This window comes from Rhinatrema bivittatum, chromosome 2 (assembly GCF_901001135.1).
Source record: "Rhinatrema bivittatum chromosome 2, aRhiBiv1.1, whole genome shotgun sequence".
NCBI classification, from domain to species: domain Eukaryota; kingdom Metazoa; phylum Chordata; class Amphibia; order Gymnophiona; family Rhinatrematidae; genus Rhinatrema; species Rhinatrema bivittatum.
The window spans coordinates 224,505,163-224,528,004 of NC_042616.1; the positions used below are offsets into that span (position 1 = coordinate 224,505,163).

Sequence of the window (22,842 nt, forward strand, 5' to 3'; positions counted from 1 at the left end):
TGAAGGCATCGATGACATCGATAGAGGCATCGACGGAGGCACTGATGGAATCAGTGACATCGATGGACGCGTCAGTGGCAGCACTCCGGAAGGCGGAATGGAGATCGGTGTTTCTTCTTCATCTGACGATAAGGGTATCAGTGTAGAAGGAATCGGGGCCACCGGTTCCCTCGGATCCACCGGTGAAAAGGCACCGATTAAAGCGTCCATTCTGGCCAGTAGTGGTGCAAGAGCCATTGATATCGGGTTGGTGACTGGCTCAGGAAACGGCACCAGTATCGATGGAGGTTTGAACCCCTGGATCCAATTCCTCGCATGGAATTGAGCGTGGAGCCCCGGTTCCGGAGGAGGAGGCAGCACTGGCATAGCTGGAGGGTCCACCGGTGACAGTGGAGTCGCGGCTCCCGGCACCTGTCCAGGTGGGGAATGCCTCAGTGACCTAGACACAGAAGAGGATGGGGCCTTTTCTGGACGGGATTTCTTTGTCGGTGGCTCAGACGACGTCGTCGATGCCAAGAGCCTGCCTGTATCGGCGGCCTGAGCTTTCCGATGGCGGTGTCGACGTTTTTCATGGTGCTCTCCCCAGTCCTTTTCCCGTGGAGAGACAGAAGGAGTTGACAACCGCGGAGTTGTTGAAGCTGGTCGTGCAGCAGTGATTTCACGGTGCTGGCGTGAAGTAGACGGCACTGGTTCGGACAACGTCGAAGCTATCGATGGAGTTTTAGACCGAAAGAGAAGTTCCATCTTCTCCAGCCGAGCCTTGCGACCTTTTGGTGTCATTTGGGCACATTTGGTGCAAGTTAGGATATCATGGTCGACCCCAAACACATCACGCAGACCTTATGAGGGTCAGTGATGGACACTGTTCGAGTGCAGTCGGGGCACCGACGGAAACCCGACGCCATAGTCTCAACAAAATTTAGCTGTGGTGCGGTCAATGGCCAGTAGGCCATGAGGGAAAAACTTGATGGGAATCGACAGCAAGCAGGTAAAAAACTTACCGTTCGACCGTGGAATAAAGTTATCGATAAGGGGACCCCTGTGGGGTAAAAGAGCTCCTTAACCCACGTGGCTACTGCTGTGCGGAAAAAAGAAGACTGAAGGGTGACCCGTGCTGGATGCAGAGTTGGTGCTATGCTGGGCATGCCCAGCAGGTGCCAGTCAAAGTTCTAGAAACTTTGACAAAATTTTTCCGTGATTGGGCTCCATCCTGATGATGTCACCCATATGTGAGGACTACCATCCTGCTTGTCCTGTGAGAAACCATTGTGATCTTCTGTTGGAATGATGGTATATAAAAAAAAGCATAAATAAATAAATTAATTAAGTTATCTTAAAATTACCTACCTTACATGTGTGTAAATTTATGCAGATAGATCCACCATCTGCTTTATCAATATTGTGGTGGTGTTTCTGGGTCAGGGCAGGACTAGGTTGGGGAGAAAACTTTGGAGTACATATTCAAAAGTACTCGTGTACTTTGGAACAATGCAGATTGAAAATTGCCTTTAACAAGTTCAGTTAATTTTATAACACTGCTTCAATAGCTTCTATTTATTTTATTTATTTATTTGTTTTTATATACTGACATTCACCCAAGGGTATCACATCAGTTTACATAATATCTAGTGAGATAGTGTGATAACAGGTCATACTATCATTACATTGAGATATTGTAAAATTACATTGAAATATTGTAAAATTAGATCGAAGTAAGTTTTGTAACGTATAAATTATAACATTGTAAAATAAAAGTGATTTGTTATCTTAACAATATAACAGCTAATGTTTGATTTGACTATTGAGAGTTCTCATTGTGGGATATGTGCGGGGTTATAGTTCTGTTTGGTATTGGTTGTTGGGGATGACATGGAGTTAACTGTTGGCAGGGTAGGCTTTTTGAAATAGCCATGTTTTTAGTGATTTCTTGAAGTTCTGTGATGAGGGTTCCATTCTGAGATTTGCTGGTAGTTTGTTCCATAGTGTGGGGCCTGCTATTGAAATTGCTTGTTCTCGCTTTGAGGCGAGGTGGGCTAGTTTATTGGATGGGATGGTGAGTAGTCCAGTGTTATTGGATCATAGGTTTCGTTGGGAGGTGTATGGCTGAAGGGTGTCCCTTAGCCAGTCTGTCTTTTCGTTGTTAAGGGACTTGTGTATTAGGGTAAGGGCTTTATATTGAATTCTGTGTGTTATGGGGAGCCAGTGGAGTTCTTTTAGTATGGGGGTGATGTGGGTGGAGCGTTTGCTGTTTGTGAGGGATCTGGCTGGAGTAGTTGTAGGGGCTTGAGAGTGAAGGTTGGGAGCCAAAGGAGGATGGAGTTACAATAGTCGAGTCTGGAGAATATGAGGGCTTGGAGTACTGATCGATATGTCGAGAGTACAAGTCAAATCCTAGATTAAATTGTCAAATGCAAATGTCCATTTTTGAAATATTTTGAGAACAAAAAAACAACAAAATATGAAACTCACCTGATTTGCTAACCCATGCAGTGGACCTGCTAGGCCATTAATAGCAGCTGCAAATGATAGATAAGGGTCTGAAAGAGCACTTCCTACAAGATGACACGTATGCGCACTTACATTGCCACCTTCATGGTCACTGAAAGGAAAGCACAACATTAACAACATATTATATTTCATTTCCAAATAAGATAGTTCAGGTCATACTTGAATGCAAAGTATTTTTATGTAGTTCAATATATTATATAATAAACACTAATTTTATGCACGAAAAAGAAGACTCTTCCTAGCCTTCTCCACCTCATTTACAGCATCAAGAAAGGATAAGAAGAATCCAGACATATTCCATTCCCATCACTATCTCCTCAACATTTCTGAATGACAGGATAGCAATACGAATTAAATATGAAAAGCAGAGATTTTTTGAAACAGGAATCAGAGCTACAGCTACAAATACAAAGAGCAAATAAAACAGTGACCAAGGTAGGGAACCCAATATCCAAAAAGAAGCAATTAAAGAGGCAGGCCTTCCTAACCTATTATCAGCAACTCTTGAACAATGTATGGAGGAAATCTGGGTTATGGAATTACAGTATTTTTTAATATAGAAACATAGAAACATAGAAATGACGGCAGAAGAAGACCAAATGGCCCATCTAGTCTGCCCAGCAAGCTTCACACATATTTTCTCTCATACTTATCTGTTTCTCTTAGCTCTTGGTTCTATTTCCCTTCCACCCCCACCTTTAATGTAGAGAGCAGTGATGGAGCTGCATCCAAGTGAAATATCTAGCTTGATTCGTTAGGGGTAGTAGCCGCCGCAATAAGCAAGCTGCACCCATGCTTATTTGTTTTAATAAAAGTACATTTACCTACATCCAGAATAGTCAAAGAATATAACAGAATCTTTCATACTTATAGGACGTGCCACATGGTCAAATCTTTTAATAATAAATCTCCTGGTTTAATGAGTTTGTGAGGAAATTTTATTAGAAATTATATTCTGAGCTCATGCCTACTAACAGCATTAAATCTTATTTTAGAAGAGTGGAAATTCCCTAACTTGCTGGCCTTTGTTACAGTTGTTCTTAAGGAACAGAAGAATCCAACAAAATGCCAATTATATCCCTTTTAAATCTAGATTATAGAGATCCTGTGATGCTGTAAAGCAGTGGTTCTCAACCCTGTCCTGGGGACCCCCCCAGCCAGTCGGGTTTTCAGGATATCCACAATGAATATGCTTGAGAGAAAATTTGCATACACTGCCTCTATAACATGTACATTTTCTCTCATGCATATTCATTGTGGATATCCTGAAAACCCGACTGGCTGGGGGGATCCCCAGGACAGGGTTGAGAACCACTGCTGTAAAGAGAGATGGACACACTTTTGCTCTACTCCTCAAGACTCCCCACTATCCGCCTAAGAAACAGATCATCCCACAGTTCTAAGAGTCTGCTCGGCCTGTGTCTTTTGGAGGGTAAAGAGAAGAGCAGGTCTGTATATTTTTCAGATGGACCATGACCATCAGACTTGCGAAAAAAGAAAAATTCAAAATGGTGGAAAACAAGAAGACAGTGATGGTATCTGTTACTATTGATAATGGAGCCCTAATTGATGCAGTGACGGCAGCAGTAATACGAAACTGGACACTGAATTCAAACATATTTTTTAAAATTTGATGCACTATTGGGCACTATGATCTTTTACCCAGAAAGTTGTTATGCTGAAGCAACTTGTGTCCAACATGGTAGGTGCCGCCCGCTCCTATGTGGAATCTGTGAGTACAGTTAAACCATGGTTGGATGTGGTAGACTGTAAATTGGAAAGCCTCGAAAACCGATTGTGCCATAATAATTTGCGATTCATTGAGCTTCCAGAGTCTTCACTTGAAAATGAGCTGCGAGAATTTTTTGAAAAGTGCTACCATCAGCTTTGCAGTTTCCGGATTCCCTTAGGCTGTTACAGATCAAATGAATGTATCATATAGGCCTCAGGCAGGAAAACTCAAGAGGCCCCAGGGTAGTAATAGTATGTTTTCTGAATTTCACTCATATAACTGCTATTTTACAAGTAATCAGGAAGGATATCTAGGGGACTGGAAGGCAGAGTTGCTTACCTATAATAGGTGTTCTCTGGGACAGCAGGATGTTAGTCCTCACACATGGGTGACATCATCAGATGACGCCCAGCATGGAAAACTTTTGTCAAAGTTTCTAGAAACTTGCCCAGCATGCCGCTAACCATGCATCCATGGATAAAGTGCGTAGCTTGCTGGGCAGACTAGATGGGCCGTTTGGTCTTCTTCTGCCGTCATTTCTATGTTTCTATGTTTCAGGGGTTGCGGGTGGGTTTCATGAGGACTAACAACCTGCTTGTCCTTGGAGAGCACCTGTTACAGGTAAGCAACTTCACTTTCTCCAAGGACAAGCAGGATGGTAGTCCTCACACATGGGTGATTAAGTAGTTCCAGGCCGCTCCCAACATATGCAGCATAGCAAGATGCCAAAAGGCACAACTAGAGCTGCGAAAAACTAGGGGAGCAGGCCTGCACCCAAAGCAGGGCCCACGGTAGGAAGAGTTGGGATTTCAGGGCTGAGAGATTATGGAGTGCTGATTGTCTGAAACGACTGTCCCGGCGGCCATACTTATCCAGGCAATAATGCGAGGCGAACGTGTGGAAGGAACTCCAAGTTCCCGCTCTGCAAATCTTATGAATGGAGATGCAACGCAAGTGAGCCACCAACACTGAGATGGCTCGAACAGAATAAGCCTTGATGTGACCCTGAAGCTGCAAGCCCGCTTGAGCATAGCAGAAGGAGATACAGTCCTCAAGCCAATGGGATAAGGTCTGTTTAGACACTGCGATCCTTAATCTATTTTTGTTGAAAGAGACGAAAAGCTGAGTGGACCAGTGGTGAGGTGCCATCCATTTTAAGTAAACGGCCAGAGCGCTTTTACAATCCAGGGTGTGTAGTACCTGTTCATCTTGGTGAGCGTGTGGCCTAGGAAAAAAGGAAGGCAACACAATTAACTGATTGAGATGGAATTCTGTGACCACCTTAGGAAGGAGCTTTGGATGCGTACGCAAGATTACCTTATCATGACAAATTTTGTATAAGGAGGTTACAACACCAGAGTCTGCAGTTCACTAACCCTGCGCGCTGAAGTAAACACAACTAAGGAGTTGACCTTCCAAGAAAGGTACTTCAGGTCGCAGGTTCGCAAGGGCTCAAATGGAACCTTCATGAGCTGAGACAGGATGACCTTGAGGTCCCAGGAGACAACTGGTGGCCGAGTGGGGGAGCTTGAACTACCCCACAAGCGGATGGGTGGAAATAGAAGCACCATCCCTCCCTTGATGGTATGCCCCAATGGCGCTAAGGTAAACCCTCACTGACGTGGTCTGTAGACCAGATTCGGAGAGGTGTAACAGGTAGTCCAAAAGGTCTGGTGGGAAACAAGATAATGGATCCAGACCATGGCGCACACATCAAGCCAAAAACCACTTCCACTTGAGATTGTAGGATTTTCTCGTGGAGGGTTTTCTGGACTCCAAAAGGGCTTGGAGGTTGGGGTGGCAGAGCCTGCCCTGGACTTGGGAGATCAGGTCCGGGGCAGTCCCAAATCAAATCGGGGGATGCGAGGCCAGCGCAGTGGGAGCCAGACCTGGCAAGGCCAAAAAGGTGCAACCAGGATCAAGGTACCCCAGTTCAGTTGGAGCTTTAGGAGTTTTTTTTTAGATGAGCGGAAGGGGAGGGTAAGCGTACAGCAGCCTGGTGCCCCAGTGAAGTGAAAAGCATCTGACACCGATCTTCTGCTCATCCTGCCCAGGGAGCAGAAGAGATCCACCTTCTTATTCTCCAGGGAAGCAGAGGTCCACGTCGGGGGTCCCCCACAAGCAAAAGATATGGTTCACTACCTTTTGATTAAGAGACCACTCGTGAGGTCGGATGGCCCGGCTCAAGGCTTCCGCAAGGACATTATCTGCCCTGGGGAGATATACTGCCTGGAGGAGGATGGCCAAAGACAGGATCTGGACTGCATCCTGACAGAGGGCATATGACCCTGTTCCTCCCTGCTTGTTCAGATACCACATAGCTACCTGATTGTTGGTCTGAACGAGAACCACATTGTTGAGCAGTTGCTCTCTGAACACCTGCAGGGCATACCGGATTGCCTGTAACTCCAGGAAGTTTATCTGGGACTGCGTCTCCTGCAAGGACCAAAATCCTGAGTGTTGAAGCCTGCCACATGGGCTCTCCAACCCGTATGGGACGTGCCCGTGGTGAGGATAATCTGGGGCTGTGGTCTCCAGAAGGGCATCCCCTTTTCCAAATTTGATGGAGTTGTCCACCACACGAGGGATTGCCTATATGGCGTAGATCCTGGGTGGCTTGACACCACTGGGATCTTAACATCCACTGAGACATGCACTGTTGCTGCCATATGACCCAGTAATCGGAGAAACTGGTGTGCCGAGACATAGGAGGGACCGGACACCGATCGAGTGAGAGCCGCTAGAGTCTTTGCCCTGTCTCAAGGTAGAAACCCTCTCACTGATCCATAAGGCCCTACATAACCAAGACATGCACTGGTTCTCTGACCATCTTTCACAAATCAAATAGACCAATTAGGCAACAACACAGGGCTACTCTTGTTATTCCCTCTCCAAAGCAATCCAAACTGGCCTCCACCAAAGCTCGGGCACTTTCCTTAGCTGGGCCCGTCCTCTGGAACAAACTCCCTTCCAGCCTGCGGCAGGAACCCTGCCCAAAAAAATTTAAGCACAACCTAAAAACTTACCTCTTCAAGCAAGCCTTTGCTTAACATCCTACCCTGGCACTTTATTTCTTGTATTTGAATTCCTAATATTATTATTTTCATTTGTATTAATATACCCCCTTCTTATCCTGTAACTAGCTCCTCCCATCCTTCCCTTTAATATATTTTACTGCTCCACCTCATCTTTTGCCCATATAAGTTAAATGTTGATGTTATCTTGTTATGAATTATCTGTTCTGTTTCTTTTTACACTTGGTTCCAATTTCTATGTAAAGCTCGGTTAGCTATAATTTTGTTTTAATGTAAACCGATGAGATGTTCCCAACGTTCATCAGTATATAAATCTTCTAAATAAATAAATAAATAAATAGAAAAGCCTTCACCTGGACGGTGTCCAGCCGGGACCCAATAAAATCCAGTTGTAAGGATGGTTGGAGATGGGATTTTGTATAGTTAATCAGAAAACCCAGGTTTTCCAAGACACAGACTGTGACTTGTGGGACACTCTGCGCCCCCTGCCTTGAGTCACTCTTAATAAGCCATATTGTTGAGGTAAGGGAAAACATGAACCCTTCACCTTCAAAGATAGGCTCCAACTGCTGCCAGGCACTTGGTGAAAACACAGGGTACAGACGCAAGGCAGCACCCAGTACTGATAGTGTTTCCCATCTACCAGAAATTGAAGGTACCAGCGATCTGCCTGAGAAATGGGGATATGGATGTATGCATCTTTTAGAATGAGAGAGCAGAGCCAGTCTCCTGCTTTGAGGAGGGGAATCAAGGTGCCCAACGAGACCATTTTGAACTTTTCTCTGACCAGAAACCAGTTCAGTGCCCGCAGGTCCAGAGTGGGCTGAAGGCCACCAGTTTTCTTGGGAATCAAAAAATACCTGGAGTAGAACCCTTCCCCTTGCTGGCTTGGTGGAACTGGTTCGACTGCCCAAACCAGTACGAGGGCAGAGAGCTCTATTTGAAGTATCTGCAAGTTCTCTACTGCTCTCCACCGAGGACATGGAGGCAAGCGGGGTGGAACTTGTTGGAAATTCAACTTATAGCCCTGGCTCAAGATGGACAGGATCCAGAGGTCAGATGTAATCGAAGTCCATCGGTCTGCGAAATCCTGTAGCCGACCCTCCCCACCGGAGAGTCGATGCCACGCAGAGGAGGCTGGCTCACACTCCCTGGCTGCCAGTCAAAAATCCGTGGCAGGGTTTTGTGGCAGGACTAGGGTCGGACGGGGCATATGAGATTGCTTCGACCTCAGTCACGCTGGGGATAGTACTTGCGTGGCTGGTAAAAAGGGCGCCTTAGGTACTGCTGAGGGGGCTTTTGGGGAGGCAGGTTGTCGGAAGTACTGTCCGACAGTTGCTGAAGGGTCTCATGGTAGTTCTTCAGTTATACTACCGCCTCCTTAATCCTGTTGCCAAACAGATTTTCACCCTTACAAAGCAAATCTGCCAAGCGGTCCTGAATCTCAGGATGCAGATCAGAGGCATGCAGGCAAGCCATACGGCGAGTCCCCGATGCCTGTTGCGGCAGTTCTCATGGCTGTATTGAAAATGACATATGTGGGGCGGACCTCGTGTTTATCATACTTGAGTCCCTGCTGCACTACCCTCTGGAACTCCTCCTGAAATTGCTGCAGGAGGCGTTGCCCAAACTCCTGGGCCTGTATCCATAGATTCATGGAGTACTGACCCATATACAGTTGGTAACAAGCAATCCTGGCTGTTAACATTGTGCCTTGGAACACCCGGCACCCAAGAGCATCTACAGCTCTATGCTCCCACCCCGGGGAGGCTGAGGCATGAGTGCGAAGACTCTTAGGGGGTCATTTTCAAAGGAGTTACGCATGTAAATGTGACATACTATCGTAGCAATTTTCAAAAGCTATTTACTCGAGTAAAGTGCACTTACTTGAGTAAATCCTATGGACAATTCAATGGCATATATTGTAGCAATTTTGAAAAGCCCACTTACTTGAGTAAAGTGTATTTACTCGAGCAAAAACCAGTTTTGCTCAAGTAAATGCTTTTTAAAATCTACCCCTTAGTTTTCTTCAAGGCTGATTCTACCACCACTGACTGGTGAGGGATCTGTCGGCATTCAAAACCATTGTTTGGCTGGACTAGATATACCATTTCTGTCTTGCAGCCCGACCCAGGCCATCCAGGCCGAACCAAGGGTTGACGGTGGCCCCGCATGGCTGATGGTCTACCCTCCGCCAAGCCGGCAAGCTCCCATGGCCAAACATCCGAGGATGTTGGAAGGTGAATGGTCCTCTGACCATTCCGGGCCCTTTCGGACCTGCTGCGAGCAGCAAGGAGCAGCAGGCCTGGCCTGAGGTTGTGGGCAGACTGGCCTTGACACGAAGACACTGTGGTTGATGCAACGGCATCACATGGAACGAAGACACTTGGCTGAAGACATGACACCAGGGCTATGAAGACGTGACTGTGGATTGATGCGACGGCATCCAGGAACAAGAGACATGGCTGATGCCAGGTTCTTATGGCCTGGATTGGCCACTGTTGGAAACAGGATGCTGGGCTTGATGGACCTTTGGTCTGACCCAGTATGGCATTTTCTTATGTTCTTTTGTTCTTATCCAGGAACGAGACATGGCTGATGCAACGGCATCCAGGAACGAGACACATGGCTGATGCAACGGCATCCAGAGACGAGACATCCAAGGGAGGCAAGACAAGGCATGGACATTGGCACTGTCTCTCAGGGCGCCCTACTCAGGCCACCTGCGGGACTGAGTCGCGGACCACCCTGTCCGTTACGGGCCCTACACAGCCCCAAGGCTGGTCACGGACCACAACGGGAGCAGGACAGCACAGGAAGACACATCAGGACCAGACGGCTCAGGAGCACAGGACAACCGTCCACCGGCAGGCAGCCCACCCAGGAATACTGCATCTGAGGGACTCCCGGCCTACCGGTACCAGAAGGCTCAAGAGCAGAGACGAGGCATGGCGTCGGGAAGGAACATCCAGGAAGGCAGGAACACCAAGACGAAGGCTGAAGAAACCTGGACATGGACCTCAGGTGAAGACATGGAACAAGGAACAAGACATGGCAAAGCATGACGAGACGACATCAGTGAGGAGCTCCACAAGAAGAAGACCTTACATAGTCTCTGGCAGGCCGGAGCCTCCAGAGCGAAGACTAGAACACAATGCAAGGCCAGGCACAATGAGCGAAGCAGCCCTTTATAGGGCTCAAACAGGAAATAGTCCACAAGGTGGGGCCCAGACACTTCCTGTGTCTGGCCTTTTAAATAGAACAGAGAGACGCGGCTGTGCGCCTAAGCAGGAGCAGGGCTGTGCAGGACCGCGGACAGCGGCCTGCACAGCGTCTGGCATCAGACGCTAGCAGAGAAGGCAGGGGAGAGCATGGACGCAGGCTCCAGTGTCGGCAGCGGCTCCAGCCGCTGCAGGAGGCCCCAGGGGCGGCTCCTGCCGCTAATAGCGCCCGGGGCTGCTGCCTAAACGCCGCGAAGATGGCAATCGCGTCGGGGGCGTCCCAGCCCCGTGGGAGGCCGTGGCTCCGACTGTGGAGCGAAGAAGCAAGCAGGGCGGCCTCCTGGCTGCGTGGGCGGGCCGATGGCGGCGTCCTGCCGCATCGGCGAAGATATCAGCATGGTGAGTCCGTGTCTGCTCGCGGGGAGACCCGCGGGCAGAGCAATTCATAACATGAACAAACAGAATTACTATTACAATATAGTAAATCTCCTATACCAAAACAACCCTAACAACCTTAGCTACAAAAAGGCAACACTGCACATATTACGCTAGGCCCTAGAACACCAAAAATACTCTTATTAAGAAACCAGGCTGCTAATGATCCCTACACAGAAATTGCATGCCAGCAAAATACCTCACCTTGGTCAGGTGAACCCCTTAGTCCTACACCGAGACCTGGCATACGGATCGATACTGTAAAACCGCGGGAGAGCGGACGAACGCCCGCTCTCCCGGCGCACGCACCGGCCCTTTGCCGGTGCGAGCGATCCAGTATGCAAATGAGGTGACGCGGTGCAAACGAGGAAAAGGAGGCGCTAGGGACACTAGTGCGTCCCTAGCGCCTCCTTTTGGCCTGGAGCGGCGGCTGTCAGTGGGTTTGACAGCCGACGCTCAATTTTGCCGGCGTTGGTTCTCGAGCCCGCTGACAGCCAAGGGCTCGGAAACCGGACGCCGGCAAAATTGAGCATCCTGTTTTCGGCCCGACAGCCGCGGGCCGAATTCAAATTTTTTTTTTTTACTTTTTTTTACTTTTGGGGACCTCCGACTTAATATCGCTATGATATTAAGTCGGAGGGTGCACAGAAAAGCAGTTTTTACTGCTTTTCTGTGCACTTTCCTGGCGCCGGAAGAAATTAGCGCCGACCTTTGGGCGGCGCTAATTTCTTAGAGTAAAATGTGCGGCTTGGCTGCACATTTTACTTACTGAATCGTGCGGGCATACCTAATAGGGCCATCAACATGCATTGTTGAGGGCGCTATTAGGTGCCGCGGGTGGGCCTCGTGTTTTCCTCCCCTTACTGAATAAGGGGTAAGGGAAAACACGCGTCCAGAGCAGGCTGACAGTGCGCTCCGACGGAGCACACTTTACTGTATCGACCTGATACTCTGGAATGTACAGCAGAAATGAGGAGTAAACGGCACACATATAAGTCAAAACAAAAGAACAGAATGTGTGGCTCACAAAATTAATAAAGCACTGTTCAATACATGAGTCCACCAATTTAATTTGGTTACAAGCAACAGAAGGAGATTTTCAAAATATAATTAAAAAGCAGAATGAAAATACAAACAAAAAAAAACTTTGAAATATTTGTATGCTAATGCCAGAAGTCTAAGAAGTAAGGTGGAAGAATTAGAATGTATAGCAGTGAATGATGACATAGACTTAATTGGCATCTCAGAGACATGGTAGAAGGAGGAAAACCAAAGTGACAGTGCTATACCGGGCTACAAATTATATCGCAATGTCAGAGAGGAGCACCTGGGAGGTGGTGTGGCGCTTTATGTCTGGGATGGCATAGAGTCCAACAGGATAAACATCCTGCATGAGACTAAATGCACAATTGAATCTTTATGGGTAGAAATCCCTTGTGTGTTGGGGAAGAGTATAGTGATAGGAGTAGGGATGTGAATCGTGTGATCGATCATCTTAACGATCGATTTTGGCTGGCGGGGGGAGGGAAATCTGATCATCATGTTTTGTTTTGTTTTTAAATCGTAAAAAATCGTAAATCGGGGGTGGGCGGGAAAACCGGTACACCAAAACAACCCTAAAACCCACCCCGACCGTTTAAAACAAATCCCCCACCCTCCCGAACCCCCCCAAAACGTTTTAAATTACCTGGGGTCCAGTGGGGGGTCGCGGCGCGATCTCCCGCTCTCGGGCCACGGCTGCGTTAATAGAAATGGGGCCGTGGCCCTTTGCCCTTACCATATGGCAGGGCAAAGGTAGCGCCGGCGCCATTTTGGTTCCTGTCACCTGACGTCACGAGTGCAGGAGATCGCTCCCGGACACCCGCTGGATCCCCAGGCACTTTTGGCCAGCTTGGGGGGGCCTCCTGACCCCCACAAGACTTGCCAAAAGTCCAGCGGGGGTCCGGGAGCGACCTCCTGCACTCGCGCCGTATTGCCAATATTCAAAATGGCGCCGGCGCTACTTTTGCCCTCACTTTTGCCCTCACTATGATACATAGTGAGGGCAAAAGTAGCGCCGGCGCCATTTTGAATATTGGCAATACGGCGCGAGTGCAGGAGGTCGCGAGTGCAGCTTCAGCCCAAATCTGCGCAGCTTCCTGACACAGAAGGAAGGAGCCTGTGCATCCCTGTTTGTTGATGTACCACATTGCTACCTGGATGTCTGTCTGAATCAGGATGACTTGATTTGAGAGGCGATCCTGAAAGGCCCTGAGAGCATATCTGATTGCTCGACGTTCCAGGAAATTTATTTTGTGTTTGGCTTCCTCTGGAGACCAAGAGCCTTGTATCTGCAGATCGGCTACATGGGCTCCCCACCCAAGGTTGGAAGCGTCGGTGGTGAGAATGATTTGAGGATTTGGAACCTGGAAGGGCAATCCCTGGAGGAGATTGGTCTGATTTTTCCACCAGGCGAGAGACAAACGGAGTGAGTCGGTAACGTGGACAATGGTCAACAGAGGCTGAATAGCTTGAGTCCATTGAAACCTCAGAGTCCAGTGCATGAGTCTCATGGCCAAGCGGGCCATTGGTGTGACATGTACTGAGGATGCCATGTGTCCCAGGAGGACGAGAAATTGACGTGCAGTCGCGGAGTGCTGAGACTGCAGCTGGTGAGCAAGGGACGCAAGAGTCAGAGCTCGTTGTCGAGGTAGGAAAGCCTTTGCCTGTAAGATGTCCAAGTCTGCCCCAATGAACGAGAAGGTTTGAGATGGGTCTAAGTAGGATTTGTCGTAGTTGACGAGAAATCCTAGCGAAATTAGAGTGTGTAAGTTGAAATTGAGGGACGACAGAGCAGCTTGCTGAGTGAGAGCCCTGATTAATCAATCGTCCAAGTAGGGGTAGACGTGAATACCTTGGGTTCTGAGGAAGGCTGCAACAACTACGAGGCATTTGGTAAAGAATCGTGGCGCAGACGCTAGGCCGAACAGGAGCACTCGATATTGATAGTGCTTGGGGCTACTAAAAACCTCAGGTACTTGTGATGAGCTGGCGTTATCGCAATATGGGTGTATGCGTCCTGGAGGTCCAGAGAGCAGAGCCAGTCTCCTCTTTGTAGAAGAGGTATAAGTGAGCCCAAAGTGACCATCTTGAACTTTTCTCGTTGAAGGTACTTGTTGAGGGCCCATAGGTCCAGAATACGACGGATGCCTCCTGATTTTTTGGAGATTAGGAAGTACCGGGAATAGAACCCTAGGCCTTGCTGAGAGTATGGAACGGGTTCTACCGCTCTTGACTGGAGAAGGAGAGAAATCTCTTGATCCAGAAGGATGGAGTGTTCGGATGTTATCCACGTCTGTAGAGGTGGGGAGTCCGGTGGCAGGGTGAGAAAGTTCAGATGGTAACCTTGAGCAATGATTGTTAATACCCATTGGTCGGATGTGATTGAATGCCACATGTTGTGAAAGTGGCACAATCGACCTCCTACTGGTATGTGCAACAGAGGAATCTGGCTGCTGCTCTCTAAGTGAAAGTCAAAAACCTAAAGCAGGTCCTGGTTGAGGAGCTGCTTCTTGTTTTTGTTTTCGGGCTTGACAAGACTGTGGTTTTTGATAAGGTCTCGTGGCATGGGATCTGGATGGTGGCGGGTAGGACTTCTTCGGGTGGAAGAATGACTTCTTAGAGTCCTTTCTGAAAGGTTGTTTTGAGGAGAAGTCAGAAGGCATCAAAGAGAGCGTCTTAGAGTCTCATGATGGTCTTTTAATTCTGCCACCGTCCATTGAATCTGCTTGCCAAACAGATTATCTTCGACACAAGGCAGGTCGGATAACCGGTCTTGCACTTCTGGGCGAAGGTCAGAGGACTTGAGCCAGGCCCACCGCCTTGCTGAAATGGCAGCTGCAGACACTTTGGTAGAAGTGTCAAAAATGTCATAAGATGTTCTAATCTCATGCTTGCCTGCCTCAAAACCCTTGTTGACTAGGGTTTGTAATTGTTCTTGAAATTGCTGAGGCAGGGAGTCTGAGAAGTCCTGTATCTGCTTAAATATGACCCTGTTAAATTGGGTCATATAAAGCTGATAGGCTGCAATTCGGGAGATGAGCATGGCCCCTTGAAATACTCGGCGACCAATGTTATCTAGGAACTTCTGTACCTTTCCAGGAGGAACAGATGAGTGAGGTTTTGACCTCTTTGCCCTTTTTTGTGCAGACTCAACAACGACCGAGTGGTGATCAAGCTGAGATTTTGAAAACCTGGAGCTGATTGTACCAAATAGGTAGTGTCAGCTTTCCTATGTACTGGAACAATTGATCCAGGATGTTCCCAGTTCTTAAGAAGATCAAGAAGGACCGGATGGATGGGAATAGAGCTGATTACCTTGGGTGCATCCAGGAATTGGAGTAATTCCATCATCTGGTGCCTATCATCCTGTTCAGTCTGCAATTGTAAGGGAACCAATTCAGACATTTCCTTCACAAAGTTTATAAAGGAGAGGTCCTCTGGAGGAGAACGCTTCCTACTCTCAGTGGATGAAGGTGGTGAAGGTAAATCATCGGTGTCTGTTGAAGTGTCATCACCCCAGGTGTTGTAAGGATCAGCATCTGCTCCTCTAGGAACCAGAGGGGGACAGGGTGGTTGAAGACCGGAAGGTCCTGGTCTAGGCTCCGAAGGAATCGGAGGAATTATCAGAGGCACCGATGATGGCATCGAAGGCACCGGTGAGGCATCGAAGGCATCGATGGATGAGTCTGTGGCGCCGATGGATGTATCGGCACTGATGGATGGGTCGGTGGTGAAGGACATATCGGCATCGATGGCTGAGGCAGAACTCCCGATAGAGGGATGCGGAACGGTGTTTCTCCTCCCGATGATGCAGTCAGTGGGGAGGGCATCGGAGCCATCGAAGACCCGGGAATCATTGGAGGAAAGGCAGTCATAAGCGCTTCCATCCTGGATAGCAGCGGTGCCAGCGCTGCCGGAATCGCGTTGATGATCGGTTCCACAGACGGTGCCGGTGTCGGTGTCTGAGGAACCTGAAGACGTTGCATCGCCTTGTCGATGGCCTCCTGAACCATCCGGTCCAGTTCTTCTCGGAGACCTGGAGCAAGCAGCCCCGGCTCCGGAACAGAAGAAGGAGGCAGAGGCATAGCCGGAGGGACCACCGTTAAAGGTGGAGTCGCAGCTCCCGATCCCTGATCGGGTGAGGGTTGCCTCGGGGACTCTGTCACAGGAATGTTCGGTGCCTTTCCTGGACGGGGTCTCTTCGACAGCGGCTCAGACGATGGCGAAGTCGATGATTTCGCTCCCTCTATGGTCCGAGTCTTACGGTGTCGATGGCGATGTTTCTCCCTGCAATCCCCTCGATCCTGAGGGGAAGTAGAGGGTGTCGATGGCTGAGAAGTCGTCGATGCCGGTCGGTCACCGGTCGGTGGTCGATGCTGGCGCGAATTTGACGGTGCCGGTTCTGACAACGTCAATGCGATGGATGGAGTCGGGGTTTCAGCACGGAAGAGAAGTTCCATCTTCTCTATTCTGGCCTTGCGACCCTTCGGTGTCATTAGTGCACATTTGGTGCAGGTCAAGACATCATGCTCGCGTCCTAGACACATAACACAGACTTTATGGGGGTCTGTGATAACCATGGTGCGGGTACAGTTTGGGCACCGATGAAACCCCAACGGCATGGCCATGGAAAAAAATCTAGCTGCGGTATGGTCGACAGCCAGTAGGCTGCGAGGGCCAAACTCGACGGTAATCGACGGGAAATGGGTAAAAACTTACCGGAGTACCGCGGACTGAGAAAAATTAGATGAGGGACCCTTGTGGGGCAATTTGACTTTAAGTAATTCCGTGAGGAAAATTCCTGTCAGGAATCTCTTCAGAGCTCCTTTACCGCGAGGCTTCTGCTGCGTGGAAAAAAGAAGACTGGGGGGGGACCCCTGCTGGCTGCAGGGTTAGTGCCATGCTGGGCATGCCCAGTAGGGGTCATTCAAAGTTCTGGAAACTTTGACAGAAGTTTTCCGTGATTGGGCTCCATCCTGATGATGTCATCCCATATGTGAGGACTACCATCCTGCTTGTCCTGTGAGAAAGGGAAATTTCTCCAGTACCTGAATGTAATCCACTTTGAAGGGTCAAAAAGCAGAATATAAATAAATCCTAGTGTGTCCACATTTTTTGCCTACTTAGGGAAATCAAGATTTTACCCTAAATATGCATTCAAAATCTTTTCAACACTGAGAGGCATGAGGCTTATGCCATGTAGCCATAGGCTGTTGATGCCCAAGAAATACTACTTACCTTTCAAGACCTGCTAACTACTTTTGCCCGCAACCTTAAGCAGTTTCTTGCCTATATTCAGTTGCAGCACTATATACACACACAATATCTAGGATTAATTTAATGGAAGAATTTCAGAATAAAGTAGAGGGGTTCTTTCAGATAGATAAGAGTAAAAAGATAGGGATATCACATATGAGTAAATATAGTTGGAATAAGGAACGCTGCTAACTATGATTCGCTTTCAGACAAATGGAGAAAACAGTTATAGCTTACTATGGCATCTTCACTAATGTCTACATTTTTTGCCAGGAAACATGAGTTGATGAGAGAGGTGGGTCTCCAGGATGTGCAATTTGAATTTCTAAATACAGCCTATTTATTGCCAACCTGACTCTATAGAACTAGTTTCTTAGAGCCAGAATTGTATGTTAAATCTCAAAAAAAAAAAGAAAAAAAATGAAAGAAGAACATTGGCTCATTATTTTTGGCTGTGCCCGAATATGCAACTGTTGTTTTATAATACTGTTGTATGTGTATCATGTAATCCGCTTAGCATGGCATTGTCATTATAGGCAGAATGAAAGTGTTTTAAATAAACAAACAAACAAACAAATAAATAAATAAATAGCTTCCTTGTGGGTCAACTAGTGCTATTCAAGGCTGAAGGAATTCTCTTTGATGTAGATGCCTCATTTAAAACAAAGAGGAAGGGAATTAATATTTTGATTAGGAAAAAGACTGATATATTGGAAAAAAACAAAACTGCATACATGGTGTGACAGGACATCATCCTCATTTTGGGCTTGGAAAAATAATCTATACCATTTCATGTGGATGGAAAGGCAAAACAAGCCCGATCTTTCAAATGTAAATTAAAATTTATTGCAATGTGGAATCCATATTTGTAGAGACTCTCTCCAAGAGCTAGAAGTGAGGTGATCAACTATCCATGGGACACCCAAAAGATTCAGCCAGGACCCCCAATGCACGATGGACAAAACCCACTGGTCCGATGTAATGTTGGGCCATTGGTCCCAAAAGAACTGTAGTCATCCCCCGACCAGAAGATCCTGCTTCGAAGGTTCGGGTAGTTGGCTTATGCTCCCTCACAGCTGGTCAAAACCCTATAGCAGGGCCTGACTGGGGCGGTGGCTGAGGTTTGGGGGTCCACTGCTGTCTAGCACGGCCCATAGATTCTGCCCACTGGGCCCGAGTGCGAGAAGCAGGAGGATACTACTTCCTCTGGTGGTTAAAGGACCTCCTTGGGCCCTGATGCAAGAACTTCCTGGCTGAGGATGGTGGGTCTGACATACTGGCCGAGAAATGCTGCAGGGTCTCATGATGATCCTTCAACTGAGCCACAGCATCCCTTACTTTATCACCGAAGAGATTGTCGCCAGTACAAGGTAGGTCCGCAAACCTCTCCTGCACTTTGGGGAGGAGATCTGAGGCTCTAAGCCAGGCCACTCTGCGGGCACCAATTTCTGCGGCTGCCACCATCGCCATCATCTCAAACATGTCATAGCTGTAATGCACCACATGATTGCCACATTCCAGACCTTGCTGGACGACTGCCGCAAAGGCGTCCTGCTACTGTTGAGGCAGGCGCTCAGACAGCTCCTGAGATTCCAAGAATACTGTGTCTTATACAGCTGGTAGGAGGCGATCTAGGTAATCAACACCGTGCCCTGAAACACCTTCCTTCCCAAAGCATCCAGCCCTGGAGGGGCAGAGGCGTGGGCGCGAGACCGCGTAGCCCTCTTAAGAGCTGACTCCACCATGACCGACTGGTGTGGGAACTGACGCTTATCAAACCCCGTACCCTGCTGGACCAGGTACAGCACATCGGCCTTCCTGTTGATTGGAGGCATGGAGACGGGGTGTTCCCAAATTCTAAGGAGCAACTCCCTGAAAATCTCATTGATGGGAACTGCCACCACCTCCTTCGGAGCATCCACAAACTGGAGAACTTCCAGCATCTTGTGTCTGGTATCCTCCTCTGTTAAAAGCTAGAATGGAATGGCCTCAGACTTTGCCCACACAAACCCAGCAAAGGTCAAGTCCTCAGTCGGAGACTGGTGCCGCTTCTTTGGAAGAGATGGGTCTGAGGGAAAGTCCTCAGAGTCATCAGAGGAACTCAGAGATATCATCTCCCCATAGGTCATAAGGGGTGTCATCATCACTAAGATTGCCTGGAGGCGCCCGTGGGGGGGGCCTTCCCAAGCCCAACAGCTTGGGCACCGAGGGTATTGATAGCCCCGAAGGGTCCGGAGCTGGACTGGGTAATGCCAATAGCAGACCCGAGGGCCTCGATGGCCTCTCCAGCCTCGAAGGCCCCTCTTCCTCAGAGGACCTCACAATAGGGATAGCATCAGGAGGAGGAGGCACCGGTGGCTGCTGGGGTATCGACGGCACCATGGACACCAGCATTGGCTGTGTCAGGAGGACGCCAAGGAGAACGTTGAGACTCTTCAGGAGTGGTGCCAACATCAACGGTGCAGGCTCTAGCACTGGTGGAGGCACTTGAGGGGCTGGTAGCTCAATACCCTACAGGGCTCAACCAACCGCCAACTGCGCCCTACGCTCAAGCTCCTCCTTGAAAGCTGAGATCGGGACAGCCTTAGAAGGAGGCAGGTATAACCAGATTTCCCTCGGAGTCCCGAGGGGAACCGGTACCCAGCATCAAAATTGGTGGGGAATGCCTAAGACCTCCGGCCTCAATGGAGGGTGATACCTCCTCGCCGCGGGGTAGCTTCAGAGGCATCACAGAAGATGCCGATGCCAACCCGAGCCCAGCACCATGCGAGGATGGAGACTGATGGTGATGCTTCTGGGAATTCCCACAGTGCTTGGTCCAGTCTTTCCCTGGCGCCAAGGAAGGAGACAAACCTGAAGTCCTCAAGCGAGAGGAGACAGACAACGCCAATCTTCTCCACTGGAGGCCATGGCAGAGGGGTGGACACCGAGAGATTGGTGTCCATCGGCTTCCCATGTCTTTTCGGCATCAATGCTCATGACCCTAGTGTCGAAGGTTCAGACTTTTTGGATCCGAACAACTTCTTCATCTTACCTAGGCGGGCATGCCGGCCCTTAGAGGTCATCTGGTTACAAAAACGACAAACCCGGATGTCATGCGATGCCCCCAGGCAAAGGATACATACCTCGTGCAGATCCGTTAGGGACATAGTCCAAGGGCATGGAGGGCACTGATGAAAACCCGACAATGCCATAATGAAAAGGAGGCTGGCGCACGGTCGACAACCAGAGGACACCAGAAGACGGCACTGCCGGGAATCAACCGCACACAATGTAAAACAAAACTTACCATGTCACCAACTAAAAAAAACTGGGAGGAATCGAGTAGGTCCCGGCGAGGAAAAGCTTTCCAAAAAAAGAGCATAAGCTCCACAACTCTGAAACAACTGCTCCGCAGAAAAGAAGAGACTGAAGAGGGACCCCTCATAGATGCATGGCTACCGGCATGCTGGGCATGCTCAGTGTGCCAGTCAAAGTTTCTAGAAACTTTGTCATAAGTTTTCCGTGCCGGGCTCCATCTGATGATGTCACCCATGTGTGAGGACTATCATCCTGCTTGTCCTAGGAGAACTTCGCCAGATAACTTAAATATTTTTCTTTAATAAAATCACAAAAAGATAAATTTAAAAAATGTGTTTAATTTATTTATGTATTCACACTTCTCTATTCCTAACAATACATGTATGAAATCATTACTTTTCTCTTAAGTGATATTGCCTAAGGATACTGAAACAGAGCAGTTCAGCTTTGCTTTGCTGTTCTAAATGTTCCAGAATCTTCATGAGGTACCATGTAGACAAATAGAGAGTTGTTTCCTATTTATCAAATAAATATATTTTAAAGTTTTACCTGTGTATTGTAAGATAAAGCCTCATTAGTTCTGTAAACTCTGGATTTCTGAAATCTAATAATTCAGAAAAGTTATGAGCCCAGTCCAGGTCAGGAGAAACTTTACATAGCTTTGTTTTATGTCTGTATGAATGTTGATATATTTTCGCTGCAATCACAGGAAGTTTTGCAATTAAATCCATTGAATCCTCATATATGTACTGCATAGAAAAAAGACCTAATACTCATTAGATATCAGTATTTTTAATTAATACCTTATTGTCTCAAAAATCTTGTTAAATTCTCTAGACAAAAAAGACATGAAGGACGAAGAGCAAGTTTGCTTACCGTAAAGGGTGTTTTCCGTAGATAGCAGATGAATTAGCCATGCTGTCTGGGATGTCCTCCGGTCCCATAGGTGGCGGAGCTGTCAAAGTAAAGTTCTAAGTCTTGCTGTAGTGAGTGCCTGCTTGGCACCTCTCCCTCCCCTCTGCAGAGTCTCCTCAGTCCGTGGTTAAGCAAGTATAGAATGCAAGACTGTCCCGGGAGGTGGGAGGGTCAGCATGGCTAATTCATCTGCTATCTATGGAAAACACTGTTTACAGTAAGCAAACTTTCTCTTTTCACGTAGATAAGCAGCTTGAATTAGCCATGCTGTCTGGGAGTCCCCAGCTAACAACTTGAGCTGCACTCGTTATTGTTCTGTTATTTGTATGCTCAAGTTGCAAAAAAATGTAGTGTGGACAATCCTTTGTAATATGAAAAGACAGTTAGGAGGTGCCTGCTTGTAAAATCTGTTTGCCTATGGATGCATCTGATGAAGCAGGCTTATCCAAACAGTAATGAGTGGTGAATGTATGAAGTGACGACCAAGTCGTAGCTTTGCAAATATCTAATATCGGTATGTCACGTAGGTGGGCCGCCATTGCTCTTACTTGATGAGCTTTAGGCGTAGATGATATGGTTTTCGAACAACGTTGGTAATAGAATTGAATGCAATTTGTAATCCAGGATGACAAAGTTCGTTTTGTGACTGGTAAGCCAGGCCTGTTTGGATTAAAGGAGAGGAAGAGTTTAGAAGGTCTGAAAGAAGAGGCTGTGCGTTGCTTATAGCATGCCAGTGCTCGTTTGCAATCTAAGGTATGAAGCCTACGCTGAGACACATCAGAATGAGGACGTGTATGAAAGGTTGGTAGGGTTATGGATTGATTGAGATAGAAAGATGAAACTACCTTCGGAAGGAAAGTCAGATGTGGACGTAAAACAAACTTATCGTGGTAGAAAACCAGATATGGAGAGTAGTGAACAAGAGCTTGCAGTTCGCTGATTCTTCTAGCTGAAGTAAGCGCCACTAGAAATAGGACCTTCCATGACAGGTACCTTGGGTGACAGGTGTCAAGTGGTTCAAAAGGAGGCAACATTAATTGTTCAAGGACAAGATTTAAGTCCCACGGCACTGGGGGTTTGCACACCGGTGGGCATAGTCATAATACTCCTTTCATAAATCTGGAGATGAGAGGATGAGTGGAAATTGGTGCATCAATGTGTAGTGAATGAAAAGCCACTATTGCACTAAGGTGAACTCTGAGGGAAGCAAGAGCCAAACCTTTCTGGTAAAGTGTATGGAGATAAGATAGTAATGTTTCCACCGGACAGTTGAATGGGTCAATGTCCAAGTCGGAGCACCATGAGTTGTAGTTGAACCATTTTCTTCTATAGTTTTGTCTGGTTGAAGGTTTTCTAGAGGAAAGTAGAATATCTTCTAATTGAGGCGAGAGATTTAGGT

General features: G+C 47.8%; 1 protein-coding gene across 4 annotated transcripts in view; it reads right to left on the bottom strand.

Annotated features, from left to right (window-relative positions):
* LOC115084403 (citrate synthase, mitochondrial-like) overlaps nt 1–22,842 on the bottom strand; it is a 307,904-nt gene that overhangs the window by 130,497 nt on the left and 154,565 nt on the right. For all 4 annotated transcript variants that reach the window (XR_003854548.1, XM_029589235.1, XM_029589233.1 and 1 more), the window contains 2 exons: nt 21,078–21,277; nt 2,470–2,599 (listed from right to left, as the gene is read on the bottom strand). Coding sequence is in view for 3 of the 4 variants with exons in the window: in XM_029589235.1 (XP_029445095.1) it covers nt 2,470–2,599; nt 21,078–21,277 (330 nt within the window). In the remaining variant the exon portion in view is untranslated. The remainder of the gene's footprint in view (nt 1–2,469; nt 2,600–21,077; nt 21,278–22,842) is intronic.